Here is a 23,058-nt window from a genome sequence, read left to right as displayed (position 1 = left end):
GCCTGAAGAAAATACTTCAAGCCTTTGTAAAAGATGTAGCAATACTAGAAACAGATGGTATTATTGTGAATGGAGAGGCGCTTAAGAGGTCTGTCTTTATCATCATGGGAGATTGCCTTTCAATGCACCGCCTGGGAGGTTTCAGATGCAGTTCAACTCATGAAAGAATATGCCTTCGCTGCATGGCGTGGCACCATCAGATCGGAATCAAACATAGGCCATTAGACTTTCAGGAACGAACACCAGCTTTACATAATTACCACTTCAGTTTGCTCTCTTGTGGTGTCAGCCGCTTGCCTCTCTATGGTGTAAGCAGCGAATGTGCTGTCACGTTTTGTGGTTTTGAGCCCACTGAACACCTTCCTCCCGACTTAATGCATCATCTGCATGAGAGTTATACCGTTATTGTGGAAGGAAGTTATTTTATCGTTTATAAAGGATGAAACTTTCATTTTAGACTTGTTAAATTGTGCCATTGTGTCGCATTGCTCTACAGTAATGATGAAAAGTGCTACAAGCCAGAACGTCTGTCAGCAAAAATGTTCCGAATAAATGGGGCGATCAAGGGACGTTCTTTGAAACTGTATTGTTTATTTCGGTACTTGCCTTTGTTTGTAGGAGAGTGCATTCCAAGAGAAAGGTGAGCAAGCTGTACCTTTTGTTCAGAAAAATAGTGGACATAATCATGATCAAACGGGTTACAGTGGAATACGTTGCATACCTCGAACTCCTCACCATATGCTTTTCTGTGGAATTCGCAGAGGTATTCCCAACAGTACGTACACACAGTAAATTCCACTTCCTAGATAGATGGATTTATTGAAAAGAAAAGGCAGAGAGGTTGGCCCGAATAATTCAAATCTGGCCTGCAACTCTGCAATGGGAAAGGGGAAGGAGAGAAGAAAGAAGGTCATGATGGGTGACGATGTGGGAGAAGGCATATGAAATATATATACAGACACAGCAGCTTGCTTTACAAACGTGAATCAAGTCCGCTGGCGCTCAAATAACGGCAAAGAGCGCGCACTGCCTGGACGCCCTTCCCCTTGTCCTGCCAAGCGCCCAGCAGCAGTTCCTCCGACAGAGGCCTCTTGTCTAAACGCTTCAAGGAAGCAGCTAGCACATTTCTTTCGTTCGCATACTCTGGGCACACCAATAATACATGGTCCACAGTCTCTGGGATGCCACAAGTTAAACATTCCGGTGAGTCCATCTGTCCAAATAAATGTAAGTACTTGCGCGTGAAAGCCACGTTTAAACGAAGTCGATGTATCAAGCATGTCTGATGACGCGGAATATCACGCGGAACATAAAATTTAAATGTTCGATCAAGCCTTCTTAGACGGGTGTGTCGGGCGTCTGGTTGAGCCCAGTAAGTTGCTGTAGCAATATTCATATAACTCTTTAGAAGACACGTCGTATCCGCTCTTGAAAAAGGCACAGCTGTTTGGAAGCCATTGATGAGTGCGCTTTTCGCTTCAACATCGGCCTGCTCATTCCCATGGAGGCCGCAGTGGGCAGGAATCCATTGAAACATTATCATGTGGCCTTTCATCTGGGCAGATGTGATGAGATCCATAATGTTTAGTGCCAGGGACTGATAGGCAGTGTGGCGTTAGAAGTTTTCCAAAATTTGTAATGCAGTCTTCGAGTCCGTGAATATACACAATTTTTGAGGTGGTTTCCCACATATATAGCGAATAGATTCCCGAATGGCTACAAGTTCGGCAGCGGTTGATGTAGAGGTATGTCCCAAAAAGAAATGCAGAGTCGTTTTCTGAGCTGGTATGACCACAGCTGCAGCGGATGCCTGTGCTGACACAGATCCATCGGTGTATGCGTGAATATAACTGGGATATTCTGACCAGATGTGTGCCAGAGTAAGTTGTTTGAGTCCACTAATTGGTACCATTGATTTCTTTAGTGTTCCGGGAACACGAAGGTGCACAAAAGGTTTATCCATCGTCCATGGTGGTTGGGTGGGATGATATGGGAGGGCATATCCTGTCGGTACTTGCGACTGATGGCAGCGGAGTGCAGTTGTAAAACTGCAGTCCGGCCTCTCATCCAGAATCTTGCTGAGTGGGTGAAAACGGTGTCTTGTAAGTGCTCGTAAATATACACGAAGTGGTTCGTGTGACAAGTATATGGACATTGGGCGAGCGTGTGCCTCTTCAATTGTGCCTTTGTTAGAGGTGCATCTGGGCAGTCCAAAGCATATTTTCAGTGCCTGCGCTTGCACGCTCTCTAAAGTCCGCAAGCAGGAAATGCTCATACTAGAGAGTACTGGGAGACTGTACCGGATGTAGCCAACAAACAGAGCCTCGTAAAGGCGTATTAAGGAGCGCTCAGTTGGACCCCATTTTCAGTGCCTGGCATATTTTCAGGCATATTTTCAGTGCCTGCGCTTGCACGCTCTCTAAAGTCCGCAAGCAGGAAATGCTCATACTAGAGAGTACTGGGAGACTGTACCGGATGTAGCCAACAAACAGAGCCTCGTAAAGGCATATTAAGGAGCGCTCAGTTGGACCCCATTTTCCACTTCCTAATCAAATATTCAAAGTACATGCTTGAAATATGGGCCACTTGTGCGCATTTGGTCTATGCGGTTTGAAGCGAAACACCAATATTTTACGGATCTTGCTAAGAAGCAACGATATTTCAAGAGCAATCGCTTTTCTTTTGACAAATTGGCATCAGGCGCACGAAACTTATCTGCAGTGTTAGGAAAACCACTGCATGTCAGTGACCACAGAAGGTTTGAAACCCTTGCTGTATGAACATCTTTCTTTTGATGTGAAAAATTACATCTCTGCATATACCATAAAAGCTGAGGACATTTTTTTCTTTGTCATCAACTAACCTTGATGGCAGTTTATGCGCAGTTGGAAGCATGAAGGTAACAGACATCTCTTTAGAGCAGCAAACTTTCGATGTGTTTTGTTGTGTGCACAGAAGCTTGGAACAGTTTTTTTTATATGATACTGTGAATCCCATCAGGGATTGTAACAGGAAGGGCTGTGAGCATATTATACTAAAGCATAAAAGCATACACAATAATACATGGCGTAGAGTGTTACATGCAGCTTACAACAATCGAAGAACACAGATAATATCACTTATATTAATTACATGATTACGGATGATACAGCGAGGGGATCAGTATTAGTTGTAATTGACAGTCAAGGCACAATCAAGGTTCAAAATACTAAAAAAGAGAAAATCGACTATAATGAATTCACAACTTGACTCAGGCACAACAGGCAAGAAAAAATACCAAGAGAACAAGGAAGCATAAAAATAAGAAATACAATTGTTACTGCAATGGGTATAATTCATCTGCAACAAGGGAACAAAACTCAGCTAAGGACGTGGTGTTAGTAATGCGCGTGTGTAGATTGTTCCATGCTCGTGTTGCCCTTGGAAGAAATGAGTATTCGCCTAATGTATGCGTAAGGTTATAACGGGTTAATCTGTTCGAGGACGTCGGCATGTACTTTGTAATAGGCAGTTTTAGTTGATTGTGTATTATCTGATATATGATTTTAGGTCTTGCAAGATAGGCTGTGTTTTCTAAGGTTAGTAATTCTGCACGTTTAAGTAATTCTGTTGGTGAGTCTGTAATGGAGTGTTTATTGTATATAAATCTTAGTGCCTTTCTTCGTACTGCCTCCAGTTTTTTAATGAGCTGTTTAGTAAACGGGAACCAAACGGTATTAGCGTACTCTAGTACCGGTCTGACAAGTGTTTTATATGCAAGTAACTTTGTTTCAGGTGCTGCTAGTTTAAGACGCCTGTTAATAAAGAATAGCTGTTTTAGGGCGGTTGACGTGATGTTGTTAGCGTGAGAGTTCTACCAGAAGTCAGAAGTTAGTGTCACACCAAGATACTTGTGCTCATGAACAGATCCAAGGGGAATGTTGTTAAGGGTGTATTGAAATGCTGATGAATGCTTTTTTCTTGCTATAGATAAAAGAACAGACTTTTTAAAATTGATATTCATTTGCCAGTCCTGGCACCACAGGTATACTGCTGTTATGGCGTTGTTTAAAGTTAGATGATCATCAATGGAGTTAATTTCCTGATAGAGAACGCAATCATCAGCAAAAAGTTTAATATTATGTGAAGCGTAAGCTGGTAAGTCATTTATAAAAATTAAGAATAATACTGGAGTTAGGACACTTCCTTGGGGTACACCTGATGAAACAGTAGTTAAAGCGGATTTCTCGTTGTTAATTTCAACAAATTGTGTGCGATTACTAAGATAATTTTTAATCCAATCTAGAACAGGACCAGTTCCCAAAGTTAGCTCGAGTTTTACCAGCAGTTTTATGTGTGATACGCCGTCAAATGCTTTAGAAAAGTCTAGAAATATGAGGTCTATTTGTTTCTGGTTATCAATGCTCAAGGATATATCATGTGTTAATTCAAGTAACTGAGTAATGATGGAAAGGCCCTTACGAAAACCATGTTGGCAGGGGGTTAAAATATTATTTACTTCTAGGAATGCATTTATGTGTTTCAAGATAATATGCTCTAGTAGCTCGCATACTGTGCTGGTTAATGATATTGGTCTGAAATTCGAGGGGTCAGATTTATTTCCCGATTTGTGTACAGGGGTTATTTTTGCTGATTTCCATTCCCTGGGAAGGGTGCAAGTGGATAATAATTTGTTAAAGAGTAGAAAAAGGAATTTGGCCACCCACTCAGCATATCGATGCAGAAATATGTTAGAAATGTTATCTGGCCCTGGTCCTTTCTTAGTGTCTAAATTTAGCAATAGATTTAATACTCCAGTTTCTGTTATAATTATAGGTTCCATCTTCATACCTGTGCTAGAGTTCATTGTGGGAAGCTTTCCATTATCACTTGTAAAAATGGAGCAGGAGTAGTTGTTCAGAGAAATCGCAGTATGTTTGTTATCTTCGGTAGATGTTTGTCTTTAATATCGTTTTTTAGGGTTTAAATAACGCCAGAATTTTTTGGGGAGCATTCTTCAGGAAATTGGGAAGTGTTTTTGTAAAGTAGTATTATTTGGCTCTCTTTATCTTTGATTTCAAGTCGTCAATTGCGGAAGTTAATTTTTGTACTGTGCGTTGCGACGCATATGGCTTTTTTTGTTTCTTCTGAGCCGGCGATCTTTTCTTTTTGCGTGGATAACGGTTCGAGTTATGCAGGGGTTGTGTTTGTGCGTTTTCTTAGTCTTCAATGGGACGTAGTTAGCGATGCAATGTGACACAACTGATTTGAACCGTTGCCATAAAATTTGTATGTCTGTGCTTGCATCATGTTAGAGTTCATTGAATGACGACAGTTCATGAGACAGTGTATCAATGATGCTTGTATCGTCAGCTCTGCTGTAGTCTTTGTATGTTTTTGTTGATTACGAAGGTAGCGAATCGTGATATGGTACCGCACATAATACTAGTTTGTGGTCCGACAGGCCAGATGACACTTCGATATTAGCTTTATGACTGGGAAAATGATCACTTAGAAATACTAGATCGAAAATGTTACAGCTGGATCCTTGTACGCGAGTTGGTTCAGTTACTATCTGGGTTAGATTAAAAGAGAGCATGATGTCTAATAAGGTATCTGCGCAAGGTGAGTGGTGGTGTAGTGTGTGCCAGTTGATATCGGGTAGATTGAAATCGCCTAATAGTATCACCTTGCTTCTCTTCACATATTGCTCCATATACACGTGCAAAGATTGTAGAACATTCACATCAGAAGAAGGACTGCGGTAAATGCATCCCACAATGAAGGTGCTATTAGTAAGGCAAAGTTTGCAAAAAACGGCTTCAACTCCTTCGACCTCAGGCAGTGTAATGAAATGGATTTCTTTTTTTATCAGTAAAGCAACGCCTCCACCTCGAGTTAATCAATCTTTGCGAACAATGACGCAGTTTGGGGGAGTAATTTCTAAATCTTTGATGTCTTTGTTTAGCCAGGTTTCTGTTATTCCTATAAATGCCGGTTCGTAAGCTATTAATATTGATTCGAGGGGACCGAGTTTACCAATGACACTTCGAGCATTAATATTAGCGAAACTTATTTTGGACGTTGTGTGCGGCGCGGACGGAGGGTCCGTGCACCGATGTCCTGGTTTTTTTGTGTCGTTTGAATTTGACGTTACGGGTGACACGTCATTCTTTTCCTCGTCCCAAAAATAAAGACAACTATTATTCTTTAGTTTGTCGTACACCAAAGACACCTTACCACCGGAATCCTTCCTTGGTTTTCCATATTCCCACAATTTCTTCCTAATGTTTCGAACACGCGGTGAAAAGTCCTCGCTAATGGTGTAGGCACTATCTTTGAGTTTACGACAGTTGTGCAAAATTTTAGTTTTCTCTCGGAAGTCTAACAATTTAAAGATTACTGGCCTAGTTTTGTTTGCCATTGGTTTTTCTAGCCTATGTATACGTTCAATAGCCACTTCCTCTAGTTGCAAGGTATGCTTAATGACATTTTCATTTACTGCGCGTTCCAGTGATTCGTAATTTTCTTCCTCGTCTTCCGGTATGCCGTACACAATTAGGTTCGATCTTCTAGACCGATTCTCTAGATCATCTAATCTTAGCTCTAAGGAAGTTACAATTTTTTGCAAGCTAGCGACTTGTTCAGTGCAGGCTGAAACATTCTTTTCAAGGCATGCTAAGCGTTCTAGTTTATTATCGATAGATGTCAGTCGTTCTTCTTTTATTGTCTTTATGTCTGCGGCGATTTGAGTAAGTTGTTCGGCAAGATCTGACAAGTCGGGCCCGGGATTGGTCTCTACATCACCGGAAAGCAATAGTAAATTTGCAAGATACACTATGTCACTCAGAGAACCGAGAAGTACCGTAGGGCACGGCAGCACGACGAGACAACGCTCACTGGAGCGAAAACATTTTCCATAGCGCCTTCTTACCTGCGGAAAGAAGACGAACGGATGAGCCATCTGCGTACAAGCCCTGCTGCCGTGCCCTTTGGTAACTAGTAGCTCGCTGTCGGCTTTTATGTCCCGAGAAGTGTGAAGCGCCACGGTGGATGGCTTGAAGAGTGTCCTGTCGCTGGAAGTAGACGATGTTGGGTTCCCATCCGCGGGATGCAAGATAGGAGACGGCAAAAAGCTGCTGTTCTGTAGCACATGCGCGTGGTAGATCATGAAAAGCTGATATATATATTCTTGATGTCCCGCTGGTATCAGTAGCAGGCTGGCGATGATCTGCGGAAAGAAGACGAACGGATGAGCCATCTGCGTACAAGCCCTGCTGCCGTGCCCTTTTCAATTTGATTACATTTGATTTGAATTTGATTACACTTTTTATGGGTACACGTTCTAAAAATTTTTAACCAAACGTTTTGACTAATTTCTCATGCTACGAAGCAACCGCTCTAACCTTCCACATTTTGGGAAACAGTAAATTTGTTTTTGCAGGTCACGCTGTGATATAGTTTAGTTTCACTGGAATTGCTTGGCTTCTGCATTATTCTTATTGTTGTGCTTTCTATTGCGACAGACATTTAAAATTTTGTATGTTAATGTCATGGCTGTGCACGTCGGTTGTCCTAAATGCCTCGTACGACTTACTGAGGAATGCAGAGGAAAATTCCCATCCAAGAAACTACACAGTAGCCGATTTTCAAGGTAACAAAGTCGCACATAAATTGTGCTTCCCTTTTCATTCTACAAAGTGGCATCACTCGCAACAGGGATATTCTGGTGGGCTAGCCGCGACTGCATGACAGTTAGTCAACGCCACAGTCTCTGTGACTTCCTGTAAGCGGCCCTTGTCACTGCATTCTCGAGTATATTGTGAATAGCGACTTTCATATATGTATTGCCATAGAAGTGCATCAATTGTCGGGCTGTTAGCTGACTTTGTTAATAAAGTATTATTTCCTATGACAGATTTGCTCATCCAGTGGGATAGAGCACTCACGTGATACCTGTATTGCCGATTCATTGAAGTGCCTATCACAAACAGAATTGAAATGACTATAAAAGTCATTCAGCACAGGTAAAAAAGCATGATAAAGCGGGATAACTTGCATTTTAACCAAGTAGCTACTGGGATTATTTTAATTATTTCTGAGCAACTAATAGTTTTGTTTACTCCATGAATGTACTTTCTTTTTCTCCATGCCTGAATCCGTTGAAATACATTTTTATTCTTTGTTTACAATTAGTTACGTAGACTCACATGGTGCTTGTTCCAACTGTTCCTGGGGGTGGAGGCCTTCTGTGTTCCGTGGTATCATTGAGTTGAAATTATCTCTTTATATTAGTGCGTAGCCGAATTTGTTGCATTATACGGGGTGTTCTAGAGAATTATGTTTAAAAAATTCCTAAATATAGTTAGTTCCAAATACAGAAAAATACTCTTAATAGCAAACTCGGAAACGATTTTTTATTTATACAAATAATTTCCTAAACTCCATTAATTACCTTTTTAATTGTCGCAGTTTGGTGGTAAGCCCCGGCAGGGCATTCGAAGCCGTGGGAAAGGCACTGAAATATAAATTTTTGGTTTCTGCTTTTAAAGAGGAATAAAAAGAATGTTTATTGTGTAAGCACGCCGTTCGTGCATTAGATCAAAAAGGGCGGCTGTATTTAAGCGGACATGAGCGGGCTAAAAATTGAATGTAAAGGGCTGGAGCAACACGATAATCGTGGCACGGTTGCGTGAGTTGCCTTTTGTTGCTATGCCTTGTGTGGGATGGAGAATGGCGACTTTATAAGGCAGTTCGTCTATAAACAGGGTGATTACTCAACGGCACTCTTTACGCCCTAACTCGTCGGTGCTGTCGCCCTCTAAACGGTATTTGTGTGCAACTTATTCTAGAAGACACCTTTCAGTGTCAGCCTGTTTCTTAATGCACTGTGACGCACGCAGCACTACACAGCAAAGTCTGAACCGATACCTATATCTACGTAGTATAGTACAGTGCTTGTCCAGTGGAAGGCAAATATACGTATGTGATCCGTAATGCAGAGTGTAATCATTTTACCATAACGACTCCTCAGCCTGGCAAAGTAATATAAGAGAGGAAACATATCCCACTCACTGACGCTGATTTACTCAAGGGGAGAAATATAAAAGAAAATTATCATGATCATTATCATGAGGTTATTGTATAAATGTACATGCTTCTTAGTATTTACAAACCTGACGTAGGAATTTAAACGTAAATAAAATATTTTCATGCGTAATTGCTAATTTAATGCCTGACTTAGTGTGCGTTGCAATCCACAATTTGGTTGAACTGTTTTTCGTGTTCGGTATATTCAATAATACAAACGTCTAATATTTATAATTTTGCCATCTCTTACACCCTTACACCTCGTGCAGCCACAACACCTTTTCACCCTTACAATCTGCACTCTTAATGGGTGCAGTGATGTGTTAGAGGTGTGAGTGGGCGTTTTGAACCCTTTTTTAAAAACCAGCAAAACAAAAGGGTGCAAAAAGGGTGGGAACACAGTGTTGCACCTTAAATGGTGTAACTTTTTTTACAGCGTGTGCGGCACAGGCCGCATATTTTTGTTTCTATTGGGATCCTATGCGGAGCGACTGCAGTTTAGAACGACGGCAAGGTGAGCAATGTGTTTTGCGGTACTACGCTGCATTTCAAGCAGTATAGGCTAACCACGCCGGCCGGTGCCAATTAAATTTTGCAGCTCCTGAAGAGGCATGGTGCGCACGCCTTGTGGCCAGCCGGCTGTTCAGGCGCAGTTGGTGACGATCCGGCAGTTTCCAACCACGGCGAGGTATAATATGCTGTCTTCCTGCGAAGCTGGCTTGCATTTCGAACAGTTTAGCTCAGCACGCTGGACAAAGTGGCATGTGAAGGCACCAAGGCACGCCGTTGCGCCAACATGGCGTGTTTGCCGCCCGGTGCGGCCAGGCGTGACGCGGTTTGCCGAACGGCTGTTATTGCTTAGTGTCGCGTTTAACAGGGCATTGGTAAGGTGAGAAATGTTTCATGCTTGTCACACTGCGCTGCATTTCAGGCCGTTTAGCTCAGCACGGTGATCTGTGCTTCACAAAGTCTTGTGTGAAGGGCAAGCCGACATGGCGTGCACGCCGGCCGCGGTGAGGCCAAGCCGCGTAGGCCACGCCTGACGCGGTTTTGCGAACGGGTAGTTTTGCGTAGTGTCGCGTTGCATTTAGCGGGACAACGTTAAAGTGAGAAATGTTATATTGCGCGGTAAGCTTCATTGCTTCAGCTGTTTAGTACATTTGAGGAACAGTGGTAGTTTAGTTGCTGTTGTTTTACTTATTGTAGAAATGCATTTTCAGATAGGTTCGGTTAGCTTGCATTTCGTGACCTGTACGTTTCAAGAGTAGCTTTTGTAGTAATAACTGCTTTCCTGTTACAGACCATAGCTGCTGCTCACCAAGGTTCAGTACACACCCACATGCAGAGATGTGTGCGCGGTTCAGTGGCCTTATAGTTCATTGAAATCTTCTGAATCATGTTCACTTATTTCAACAGCTCTGCATAAACCCATGGACTACAGCCGAAGAGCGGCAGATGCGACGAGTGAACGGTGTGGAGTACATTGCATATCGCCTAATGTGTGCTAATATTTGTCAATGCCTCAGTCTACATCTGATGCATCTCTTATGTGTTTTATATGCAGCAAAGTAAATGTTGATTTCACACAGCACTTTGCATCTTCTCTGTAATACTGTTTTGCAAAGGCTGTGGTGCAACGGCGTTGATGGTCATTTTAAAGCACTAGCAATCTATTCTTCATGTTGTTATGCATGCAGAAAATAAATACAATCACTAGCAGACCATATAAACCCAAACTAATGCGCCAAAACAAAAAAAAAAGGGGGGGGGGGGGAGCGTAGCGCATACTTGCATTCAAAATGCGCGCGCTTGCAACTGGAACCTGAAATTGGCGCCGACAGCCAAGCGGGGCCATTATTCCCTGAACAGATGGTAATGGCTACTGGTGCAGCGCATGGCAGCATTCAAATCGCGCGCCTTTCAGCAAGACCAGAAGTAGTTGCCGCTTGGTGCGCTACAGTCAAATGGGCCGCTGGGCCTATGGGAGTGTCCGCTCTTTCCCAATCTCTTTCTCTGTCCAAAGATTTCACAGCGGTACACGAGAAACATTGCTCCTCGCATGGCAGTAGCTCACACAAAAACGCCTAAGCCATCTCGGGAGGTGCCGCTTTAGTCTTCGTTCGGGCAAGGCTCCGCGTCACCGTGCGTGAACAGTGGAACGTGATTTGAAGGTGATCATTTCAGAGCTAACCTACTCTAACTAAACTGCACGAAGACGATTTATTTCGTGAGAACCGAAAAACCAATGAGTGGGCCTAGCTAGCTGAATTATTCCTTATTTTGCACCGGGATATTTGTTAAGGACCCCACAAAACATTTCTTGTTCCAATTGGCCGGAACCAAAGTGATAATCGTCAAATAAGGATAGACTGCATCAGGCTCACCAGTCCGGCTCGCCGAGAGCGCCCGCCAGAATCCCCGTGCCTCGCGTTCGCTTTAATTATCATCCCCGCTTACGCGCCGATCACAAGCCGCTCCACTGATTTAGAGCTCACTCATGCGCAGTTGTGTGTAGTTTGAAACACTAAGAGGGGCCGCGGGGGCCCCGCTCGAATTAACTTGGGACCAGCACGCACTAACATGAACAGCAAACTAGAGGCCTCCGAAAAAAACACCGCTTCACGCTAACAGCGCGCATATAATTTTCTTAATTTATTGCATCCCCTTTAACGCGATAGCGTCTTAAGGGTTCATTTGCCGCAGAAAAGTCGGTGTCGGCGCTGTGGTTGTGAGAAAATCCCAAAAAAGTAGAGAAGCAATAAAAGATTTGTGGCAACCTACGGAGTCGAACATATTTCCTTCGTATTGCGAGGCGAGCAGGCAACAATTCCGCCGCTTTTTTTTCTTTATAGCAATGAAGTACTTCAAACCCAATTTACCCAGGTCGCACTCCGCAACCTGTCATACACAATTACACCAGCATTGAGCTCTCACTTTGCCCGCACGTCAAAATTCCGGAAGACATGCATGCGTCTAGCAAAGGCAGCCATGCAGGAGGTAGAACCTACGCAGCTTATACCCCCCGCACCATAGCACATTGTTCTCTGCACAGATACTTCGATGAACGTGATGGTTCTGCGCGGCGATCTGTAATGCGGCTCTTCCAAAGGCTAAACAGTGCCATAAGCACAGATTCTGCCACAGACTTTATAACTTTCAGTTTATGCGCGTCATTAGAAAGAAACTAATTACGAATGTAGTAGTTAAGCGAGCAGGAAAGAACATTTTCGCTTTGCTTACCTGCGATGCAGCATTTATTGAAAAATTGCGTCGATCGTATGGCGCTGCAGCAAGAGATGACGCGATCCGCCACCCTATTCAAAGCCTTAAACATCTATTCATAGTCTTCAAAGTATTGCCGTTTAAGCACAGCGGAGAAAAACCAGACTACAGACTATAAGCGGGAGGAAATAACCAAATAGAGGTTATCTGACTGGTGGTTAAAATCACGGCAGGAGTTAAAGTTCACCCAGTAGTATATACGAAAAATACAAAATACAGTACTGGATGCGGCTAGGGGGCATCAGCCGCCATCATCCATCCATCCGTTGTATGTAGGCAAGCGAACTAGACAGACATGCTTCTGGAACGTTCTGGAATTTTGAGTACAGCTCATATACACAATACTGGTGTAGGGGACGTGTCCCCCCCCCCCCCCCCCAAAAAAAAAATGGCAAACCTTTTTTTTACAAAAAATATTGTCAGCCCAATTGCAAATGTCCTAGCTTTTTAGTCCACAATGCAAAAGTGGTTTAGCAGTATAGGCCAATTAGGGACAATTGCTATGCGTCTAATATCAAGCGGTTCGTAGCCAGGCAACAAAGAAAATAACAGATGTCTCATTTTTTTGTGATTTTTTTTCACTTGTTTTCATCTTTTCAGTTTGGTATCTACTTTTGAAGTTTTGTTTGCAAAAAGCGGGTGGCCAAACCATCTGAGAGACTAGCAAGCTGCTAGCTTGTGTCCATTCAATAAATGCACAATATAGAGTATCCAGTCAAGATCAAGCCCATACAATACAAGCCTCACACAAAGATGGTTTGTAATGACAGGCAACAATAACCGTGACTTTGAAGTCCACTAAGTACACACTCCCGACGCTAATAAATAAATTGGAGGCAAACGTCAATCAAAAGAACTGCTGCAAAAAAAAGCAATTCGCAAGGAGTTTTCTTAGATTACAAATATTTCTTTTGTGCGTGCTCCTTCATTTATTTTCGTTTTATGTCAATTAGGGCTACGAAATATTTCCGTGCCTTTGTTAATGTTTTCTACGTGCGCGCAAAGCATACTTGAGTTCATGCGTCTTTCCCTTTTTGTAAAGCTACCATTCATGTGTACAAGATGCATGTGTATGTATTTGCACTTCGTGAATTCTATTTCATTTCCTTGCATATTACGAGCACAGGATATTTCCCGAAGAGCGGAATTGAGTGCGTACAAAATACCCAAGCAGTCACCATCGAATTTAATTTCAGAAAAGTTTGCTTATATTACCAGTACCAGCAAAAAAATTTATTTTTTTTTATTATTCGAAATTCGACAACCAAATTACCAGCCATTATGAAGGTCATGGATCTGCATTGTGACGGCTGCTAAACTGGTGTTACAACGACATAGATGAATATAGTATTCCTATGACTTTACCGATCAGAGCATGGCTTTAACAATTGGTGGCCACCTTCCTTTAGACATACTTTGTATGCTGCAGGCATGCATAAGCAAAACGAGGCTGTTAAACAACACCTGTAACGGCTACTGTCGCGAAAGATATACGACACAAGTTTTAAGAAATACTTTTCTGTAAATAAACATAATAACGCATTATTTGCCGCAATCTACTGTAATTTTTTAAAAAGGCTCCAAGGAATCAATCGCGCTAACTCATTTCTAAAAGGGCTCTCCAAAACGTAATGGCTCTTCTTGAAAGCTGTTTGTCATAAATCTACGCTATTCACAAATCTACACCCTTCCTCCTAGGACCGCAACTGCTTCAACGTTCAAGTCGGCGAAGTGTTTTCCCATCTGGTCCCTTTCCCCTGCACTCGCGTCATGACCAGCGCTCTCGTAGGTCTTAAATCAGTATGGGCCAAGTCATGGAAGTAAGAGAAGTAAGGAGCGAGCGTTACGTCACGCGGCCAACCTTCGCAAGCCAAGCGCCGAGGAAGCCGTTCCCTCCCGTTTTTTCGCTCTAGCAGTCTGTCCCTATGTTTTGATGTCGGTTCTGTTTTAATGCGCATGTCTGCCTTGGCGCGGGCGCGCGACTGTCTGCTGTGGCGAGCATGGGTTATCGGGCCGATTCTCGGGTGCTGCGCGAGCGGCAAACCCCGCGTGGCGCCGATTCGCGCATGCGCGGTGCGCAGCGGTAGCAGATATCACCGCACGCTATCACGTGGTCTAATCACGTGAAGACCGACTTGCTCCCTTTTATGTTTTTGACTAGGCTTCAAGAGTATTGCCGCGCGCTCCCTTTTTAGTTTACTTTCCTCCATGGGCCAAGTGCAGAAGTGAAAATCCAAGAGTACCAGGCGAGTGCAGTAAAGGGCACGAGGAAGTACAGTCCCGACTAATTCAGCAATCGCTTCTCTTGTTTTAAACCTGGTTTGAGGACACGTGATTTAGGGCGTCTGCGCAGTCAAGAAAGACGCTTGTACAAAATAGACACTCATGTCTTAGTTCACGGGAATACAAATTTATATATCTTGACGGACTTTAAATTTTAAAATATAGGTCCAGCAGAGATTCGTGTGTAGTATTTTTGAATTTTGTAAGTTTGAAATTAATTGCACACTAGAAACTGCTGATGCTCATTACCCCTAGCGCTTTTTCCAAGGAACGTCGTCCGTCAAAGCAAATGGTACCCAGTTCGGGAAAAATGTTGGCCACATAATGTGTACTTGTGTCTACCTTGTTTGGTACCTCTTGTGCGCGTTCCGTTTCTTTTGGCAGACGCCACATTGAGAGAAAATGAAGTGGTCTGGCGTGGCGGTTTGCCCGACAGCGCTGGTTTCCTATATACAAAAGAAATTGTGTAGCCTGAAGGCCATTGTCGAAGTCCCGCCGTTTTCCAAGCCAACTGTGGCGGTTACCTTTCTTGTGTCTTCCATAGCACCCAAATAGTATAGAAGACTACTCATTTGACACTCGAGTTCGCCGTTTGAAGCAAGCGCATCTTAAAAGCATATATGAAGCATATGAAAACATGTTTAAAGCCTATTTGAAACAAAATAATGAAAATTTGGTAAGTGATCCTAAGCCATACCATTTCATAATTTCTGCTTAATTTAAAGCTGAGGATCAAACAAGCAGTCATATTTATTCGATTTCCACATCGCAGTAATACCCAGCGGTTTTCGACACATGGTTCTGATATAAAGAAATTCCGAAATGGAGGCAATGCAGCGCCCCGTAGGTGCCGGAGACAACCTGAAAAACGAATAAAAACAAGTTACCACTAATCTCGACTTTAAGGCATTTTCAGCCATATATCGCTGTTATCGTCTTTAAATGCAGCGTTGGCATTGCGACTTAGGCACTTTCTCTTCGCCAGTCTAAACGGCCAGCTAAAGAGATTTCAATAGTTTAAACACTTCTCGAGCTTTTCAGAAAGGCACTCGCACCGCGTACAACCACACACTTACCAGTCTGTGCGCTAGATAGCTGGAGTGAGGTGACTGCGCTGAAGTTGCCGAAGTGAGAAACTATTGAGTACTTTTTAGCATTTCTATGCCCTCAAGAACAAAAACCAGCTGCCGTGACATTATTTTGGCTATTTCTTCTGACTCTTCGAATGCACAGCAGCATGCCTCTATGCACTTTATATACCGGGTTTACACACACAAATAAGTTATTATCGCGCGTTTCTACATTTCTTACCTAGGAAGTAATTTATATCATTTTTTGCTCCTCGTTTTTTGACTTTAACTTTTCTTGAAATATTAGGTGTACTCATAGGCTTCCTCTTATCGTTAATGGCTTCCGTCTTCCCGTTCAGTTGTGCATCCTAGCTTGTTTGCGTACATGCCCTTCTCCACTCTTATGACCACTAATTCCTTAATCTGTGTCTTTATTATCTCACCTATACCCTTTATCATACTGTCGTCATCAACATGATGATATGAAAGATTATCCGGCATAGATAAAAAAAACCTGCTTCATAAAGGCTAAACAGGTGCATGCTTGCACATAGGAGTTGATGTTTAGATGCTCGGAACTCTTGGATGCTAGGATGCTAGAATTCAGGTTCGGCTTCCTTCACCCGTTAATCTGAGGATAGGATAGGATAGGAAATATGTTAATTTCTCTAGGAAGGTCTTGTGCTAGTAGCAGAAGAGGTCCATCTTCCGTCTTCTCACAGGGTCGGTGCACCTATTACAGGGCTCCGCTGAGCTTCGCTGCTCGCTGGGCGTGCTGGACCAGACCTAGTTGGCAATCCAGATCGCCGCTGGAGAGCCGGCTCTCCCACTGTTCCGCACTCGGGTCTTTACGAAAGCTATCGTTATTTCTACATTGCCACGTGATGTGGTATAACGAAGGTTTGCTACCACACCATGCGCAGGTGTCCCGATATTGCGACGGGTAAATCGCGCTTAGGATATGCAGGTTAGGGAATGTTCCTGTCTGCAGTCTTCGCCAGTACAATGCCTCTTGTTGTTTTAGATCCCAATGAGGCGGCGGATAGCGCATCCGTACCCCCTTATAGTAGTTCAGAATGTCTGAGTACGTAGGGCCGACTCGCTCGGGTAGATCTTCCGATTGGGAGGAAGCTCGGCTCGTGTACTCTCGAGCTACCTCGTCGGCAAGTTCGTTCCCCGCTCCCCGCTATGTCGGTGTGTCCTGGCACCCAGTAGATGTTGTGACTTTTGATGGGGTCGCGCTCTGGAGGATCCTGAGCGCGGCGCGACCTATGCGGCCGTTCATGTAGTTACGGCACGCTTCTCTCGAATCTGTAAGAATGGTAAGGGACATGTTGCTTCGATACCCGGCTACCACCGCTAGAGCAACGGCCAGCTCTTCCCCTTCGGTTACCGTGCAATCCCTGAATGAGGCTCTAGCTAATTCCTTTAGGCTGGAATCAATAGCTACCGCCACTGCGCTGTTATGTGAGCTTACTCTATACGGAGCCGCGTCCGCGTATACCATTAGGAATTTTGTAGCTAGATTTTGTTGTACATACTTCGCCCGGGCTGCCCTACGAGCCACATGGAAGTTGGGGTCCATGTTCCGGTGAAGGGAGCTGACCTTTAGCGTCTGGCGAATTGCGTCCGGTATGCTCGCAGTACCATTCTCGATTTCTGCAGTTCCACCTAGCCCCAGTCGCCTAAGAAGCGAGCGCCCGTAGGAGTCTGCTGGAGCCTGGCTATCTGCGTGACCAGTTGGGCTTCTTTGATCTCTTCGAAGCTGTTGTTAACGCCAAGAAATAGTAGTTTTGCGTTGAAGGTGTTCATTGGTAGGTGCAGGGCTGTCTTGTAAGCTTTGCGGATGATGATATCTGCACTCTCCACTTCTCTTTTGTTGAGGTTGAAATCTGAACTGTGAAGCGCGAATCGGCTGTTCGCGCCAAACGGCGTTGTCACGTTGTCACGTTGTCGCTTGACGCCCTACAGCCCTGCGACCACATAGTGACTGGCAGCTGCCAGTACCGCCAGAGCCATACCCCGGATGCCCCTGTTTTTTCTCACAATGGTAATATCGAGAGCAGCGACGCCGGGTAAAGGCGGCTTCAACGCTATCGTGTTAAAATTATCTTTGTGACAAAGGATGCGTTCCATTTACATATATGCATACTTTCATCCGCCAGAGTGTACAGGTGGCTCGCACAGTATGCTACTGAGACAGACGGAGATGAAACGCACAAAGGCTGTGTAATATGTGATATCAACACACATTACAGAAGGGCAGACAATCCACATAAACATGATCATCTCCCCTACGGCAATTGTCGTCGCCCTTTGTGTCGTTTCGGGTGGTTTTCCCAGAAGTTTAGAGAGACCGTTAAATGCCTTGTCCGCTAGAAACTCCGGCGTCGGCGTTGCCGGCATTGCGGGTGCCATGCATCACACGCATGGCTAGTGCTGTTTGTATGTGGTAGCTCACTTTTATTTTTGTACACAAACGCAATTGCTGACCAAGATTAACGCGACAACGTTAAGGGCCCTATTGGAAAGAAAATCTGGTGTCGGCATTGTTGGGGATGGCATTGTAGGCGAAACTCATGACCATGCCTCGAGCAGATGACGTGGTCGGGCATTGATTGGGGATGGTTTTTGTGTCGTCATGAGAGCAGATGACATGACCTGGTTGACAAGAGTTGGCGGGGGTAGGGACATGAACCACAGACCTTCGGTTTCTTAGTCATACTCCTCAAGGTCACACAAGTACTGGCGGGAGCAAAAGTGGCGTATACCAGTCCAGTTTCGATAATAGTGAACTGCTGCGTCGCTTTGAGGAAACGCCTTCTGTCAAGGAAGCTGAGGATATAACCATACTTACCTAGAGGCATATAGCAGCACACCCTGCGATCCTCTGCCCTTCTCCTATATCGCCACCCATCAAGATCAGCTTTCTTCTTCCCTTCCCTTTCCCTGGTGCAGAGTAGCAGGCCAGAGTTTAATAATTCCGGCTAACTCTGCCTTTACTTTCAATAAACCCATCTATCTGGCTTTGCCCTCCAGCATGTCAGTAACACCAGATGTTGTCGTAAGAGCACTGAGACAAGCAATGACGAGTGATATAGGCCACTTTATTTCCTTTCGTACGTTCCTAATCTTCATAAAGCAGGGTTTTATATCTAAGTTAGTTGGTCTGTTGAGTAATGCGTCAGATTAGAATTTTGTGCTAATTTTATGCGCAGCACAAAATGCGCGCAGATTAAGGGGTTATAGTGAATGCTCCAGTACCAAAGTGCAAATAAATGATAGGTGAGCCTCATGGGGATCCGTAGACAGGGACCATTTGCGCTGCCGCATAATGATGTTCAAGGCAGTGTGGAAGTGAGCGCCTAAAGCTTTTTTCCGGTTGTTCAGTCCTGGAATTATATTTAGAGTATTCTGACGATTAGTACGCAAGTACATTACGATCGGACTCATGCGTGCGAAACGGATGGTCTATTTACTGCATAGTCAATGCCTGCGAAAGCAACACGCTTCTCAGAGGCGCCTCGTATTGGACGTCAGCAATGAGAGCGTTTGAACCGTGTGGAGTTCGCCGTAGGTCAAAATAGACAGCCCTAACTCAAGTGATTATTCTGTGCTCGGCGAAACAGTTTATGCTTGGAGCTTTTGTTGTAAACTGGCCACAGAACAACTAAGAAAATCACTCACGGTGATCCACATGGGCAGCAGCTGGTTCTTGTGAGCATAGACTCCACAGAGGGCAAACGTCGCGAAAGCGGTGAATTGGAACATCTCGTACTGCAGAGCAGGCAATGCAACAGACTTGCGTAAAACATGTGACAGGTAGCTTCATGCTTATTGGTTGGTGTGTGGGGTTTAACGTCCCAAGGCAACTCAGGCTATGAGAGACGCCCGTAGTTGGGGACTCCAAAAATTTCGATCACCTGGGGTTTTTGACGCGCACTGACATCGCACAGCACACGAGCGCCTTGCTTTTCGCCTCCATCAAAAAGGTGCAGTTAAATTGGGATGATGGTGACGACCTTAAACACGCAGTTTGTACATGCGTCAAGTTAGACGAATGCGTGGTGCAGTTTCTATCGCACACTATAGCGGCGAGCGGAATGCACCTTGACACACCCTTTCATTGGGCGGTGACGTTTCAGGCGTACCTCAGGACTAATTTGGCTATCATGGGGAAAAGAAAACATAAGAAAACATAGAAAATATAGGAAAACCCCTACTGTTTCTTTTATATAAACATATATACACGGTGTACAAACTCGGGTTTGCTAGACAAAAAAAAAGAATAGCAGTAAAGTGGGTTTAGTTATTACGTTATGCGTCAATTCGGGAACCAATTATTGTTAGTATCCATTTAGTTGAGCCATATGCATCACAAGTCTGAGTAGGAGTGAAAAAAAGCCGCATAAAAAAAACCACTACTGCATCAGCAGTGGAGTAATAAATAGCTATTTAACTACTAATGGCACATTTCTATGGTACACAAGTTGCACAAAAAGAGTGTAGGATATTGCCACGAACAACTGGAACCTTTATTTGCTCTTCGTACACAGCCAACGGCATGTTGTCTTATTACTGTGATTCCACCGCACGATTTGATACTGTATTCTTTGTTTTTTCATGGTCATAATCGCGAGATGTAGCCTTATAATTTTGTTGTGCAAGATGCACCGAGATGTACCACGAAAATTACAGCCACTCGTGCGTGTTTCAATATCTTCCTGGTTAAGGTAGTCACCAGTTTTCGGATTTATCTGGACATTTCTTCGCCACCTTTGTATTGAGCGTTGGCAGATGCGACAGGCACACATTGATCGACGACCGCCGAGCGCGCATGTGCCTTCTGCTGTTGCTATTAGCTACCACCTGCCCAGATATGCGGATGATACCACTTTAATGGCAGAAAGTGAAGTGGAACTCAAGAGACTTCTGATGCGCGTACAAGAAGAGAGTGAGAAGTTTGGGCTTAAACTGAACATTAAAAAGACGAAGATCATGGCGTCTTGCCCTATCAAGTCCTGGAGCATCAATGGACAAGAAGTGGAAGCTGTGACAGATTTTCTATTCTTGGGTGCCAAGATTACCTCGGAAGGAGACTGCAGCCATGAAATTAGGAGACGCCTGCTTCTGGGAAAGAGAGCAATGGTTAGCCTTGACCGCCTAGTAAAGAGCAGAGACATTAGTCTACCAACCAAGATCCGTATAACCCGTGCTATGGTCTTTCCAGTTGTGATGTATGGATGCGAGAGTTGGACTGTGAAAAAGGCTGACCGCCGAAGAATTGACGCGTTTGAATTGTGGTGCTGGCGAAGACTCTTAAGAGTTCCTTGGACTGCCAGACGATCAAATCAGTCGATATTGTCGACCATAAACCCTGACTGCTCATTGGAGGGTCAAATTCTAAAGTTAAAGCTCAGCTACTTTGGTCATCTGATGAGAAGAGAGGAGTCGCTGGAGAAAGATTTGATGTTGGGAAAGGTTGAGGGTCGCCGGAGAAGGGGTAGGCAGCGAACGCGATGGTTAGATGGCATTCTCGAGGCATTGCAGATGAAGCTATGTGATGTTAAGAAGATAGTGAGAGACCGGAAAGCGTGGCGTGACATGGTCCATAGGGTCACGAAGAGTCGGACACGACTGAACGCCTGAACTGAACCACCTGCCCGCCGGTCAGCTTTCCCCAGGCCCGTTCCGTTCGCCATCGGGTACCAGGAGCGGCCAGTGATAAGTACTCGAGCCCCCCCCCCCCCCACCCCCCACCCCATCTGCCTCACCGATGCCTCCCAAGGCACACTGTTTCTTCATAGTGGCCCCGGAAGGAGATTAGAGTCACGACTTCCTCATTTACGCCGTCGACGAATAAGCGGTGGTGATGGTGTGCTGTACCTGCAGCACTTCGGTGGCTTCAAGTACCTCGTGTGCCTGCGGTCCTCAGCCCACGCCACAAGTTTTCTGCATCTGGGCTATGCACCTCGGGAAACAACGCGTGTCGGTAGAAGCAGTGGGGCCACCTATTGTCTTCGTCACAGACTACTGACTGTTCCCCTTCGTGTCCGACTATATGCTGCTTGCAGCACGGGCGCCGTACTGAAAACCCGATGGTGTTCAGCATGTGCAGTTCCAGGTCAACCCCACCAAGTTCAGGGGCACAACGGTGGCCCGGTTGCAAATCCTCACCCCGGTACCGAACTTCGTGACTATCCAAGTCCACAAAGTTATGCTCGAGTACCGTAGTATGAAGCGGGTTTGTGCGAAGTGCACCTTGGCGGGCCACATAGCGGCGGCTTGAAAGACACATACATGTGAGCGCTGCGCCGTCTTCGGAAACATTACAGAGGGCTGCACAACGCCATGCTAATGATGCGGTGGGGGACATGCTACCGTCGACTCCACCCAGCCCAGGACATACCTAGCGGCAGTGCAAAAACAAGGAGCGGTTCGTGACCAACGGACCGTGATAAATGCGCCCGACAGCGTTTACTAAGCTGATGCAACCCAGGAACTTCAGACAGTCGAGACACCACGTATCACTTGTTACAACCCTCCTGTGGTTCCTGAAATTAGCGAACCGGCGGACAAATTACCACTGGAAAAGCTGGCAGTAGGGTCAGCCCCCGAGCACGCATCACAAGTCGAAGCATAAGAGCAGCGGCAAGAAAACTCATTGGAAGTGTTGCCGGTGCGATTGGGCGAGGGACGCACTGATAAGGGTATCGCAACTAGTCCCGGCAACGATCCGATGGAGCGTGGAATAACTGATAACGTTTCGCGCCCTTAAGACGTCATGGTTGCTTCGCCGGCCGAGTCCGCTGCTGTTAAAGACGGGAACACGAGTCCTGCGAGCATACCGACTTTGGGAACGTGGGTGGATCAGGTGGATAGCGAGGACTCTCGTCCAAGGTCACCAAGCAGTGAGTCCTACACAGGGTCTCCCGAGCCGGTTAGTCCATCCTCCTCTGCTTTCACGGACATCGCCCGAGCGGGCCGCTGGTGACAGTGAGTTCTCCGACGAGATATATTTTTAAATTCCCGGTGGGTAAAGTGGCTGCGCGCATCTCCTTCAATTCATGTTCCTAAGCATCTTCACATTGAACGTTCAAGGTTTTAGTAACCCGGACAAAGAGCGTGAGGTTTTTCACTTTGCACGATCCCAGAAGATAGACTTCTCTCGCAGGAGTTTAATTTGCGTAACCAACGTGAAGTGCACGAGTTTAATGACCGGTTTCCTGGTAAATGTTTCTTTTCATTTAATTATTCTCGAAGTCGTGGTGTGCGAATGATCATTTTCAGGCACAGTATACTGCATGGCAGTCATTGCGTCTTCGATACACAGAGGGCAAGTCATCGCATTTGA

At 44.9% G+C, this 23,058-nt stretch overlaps 1 protein-coding gene across 1 annotated transcript in view; it reads right to left on the bottom strand.

Annotated features, from left to right (window-relative positions):
- Positions 1 to 18,281: 18,281 nt before the first annotated feature.
- Positions 18,282 to 23,058, bottom strand: part of LOC146200929 (uncharacterized) — a 51,995-nt gene continuing 47,218 nt past the window's right edge. Inside the window, exons 4-5 of the mRNA XM_084592477.1 lie at positions 19,392 to 19,481; positions 18,282 to 18,365 (exon numbers count right to left, since the gene is read on the bottom strand). Of these exons, the coding sequence (XP_084448603.1) occupies positions 18,282 to 18,365; positions 19,392 to 19,481 (174 nt within the window). The remainder of the gene's footprint in view (positions 18,366 to 19,391; positions 19,482 to 23,058) is intronic.

The sequence above is a fragment of the Amblyomma maculatum genome, chromosome 2, assembly GCF_055883805.1.
Source record: "Amblyomma maculatum isolate TAMU_Amacu chromosome 2, ASM5588380v1, whole genome shotgun sequence".
In the NCBI taxonomy this organism is placed as follows: Eukaryota; Metazoa; Arthropoda; class Arachnida; order Ixodida; family Ixodidae; genus Amblyomma; species Amblyomma maculatum.
Note: the sequence above shows the minus strand (reverse complement) of the source record. Positions and strands in the feature narration are given on the sequence as shown.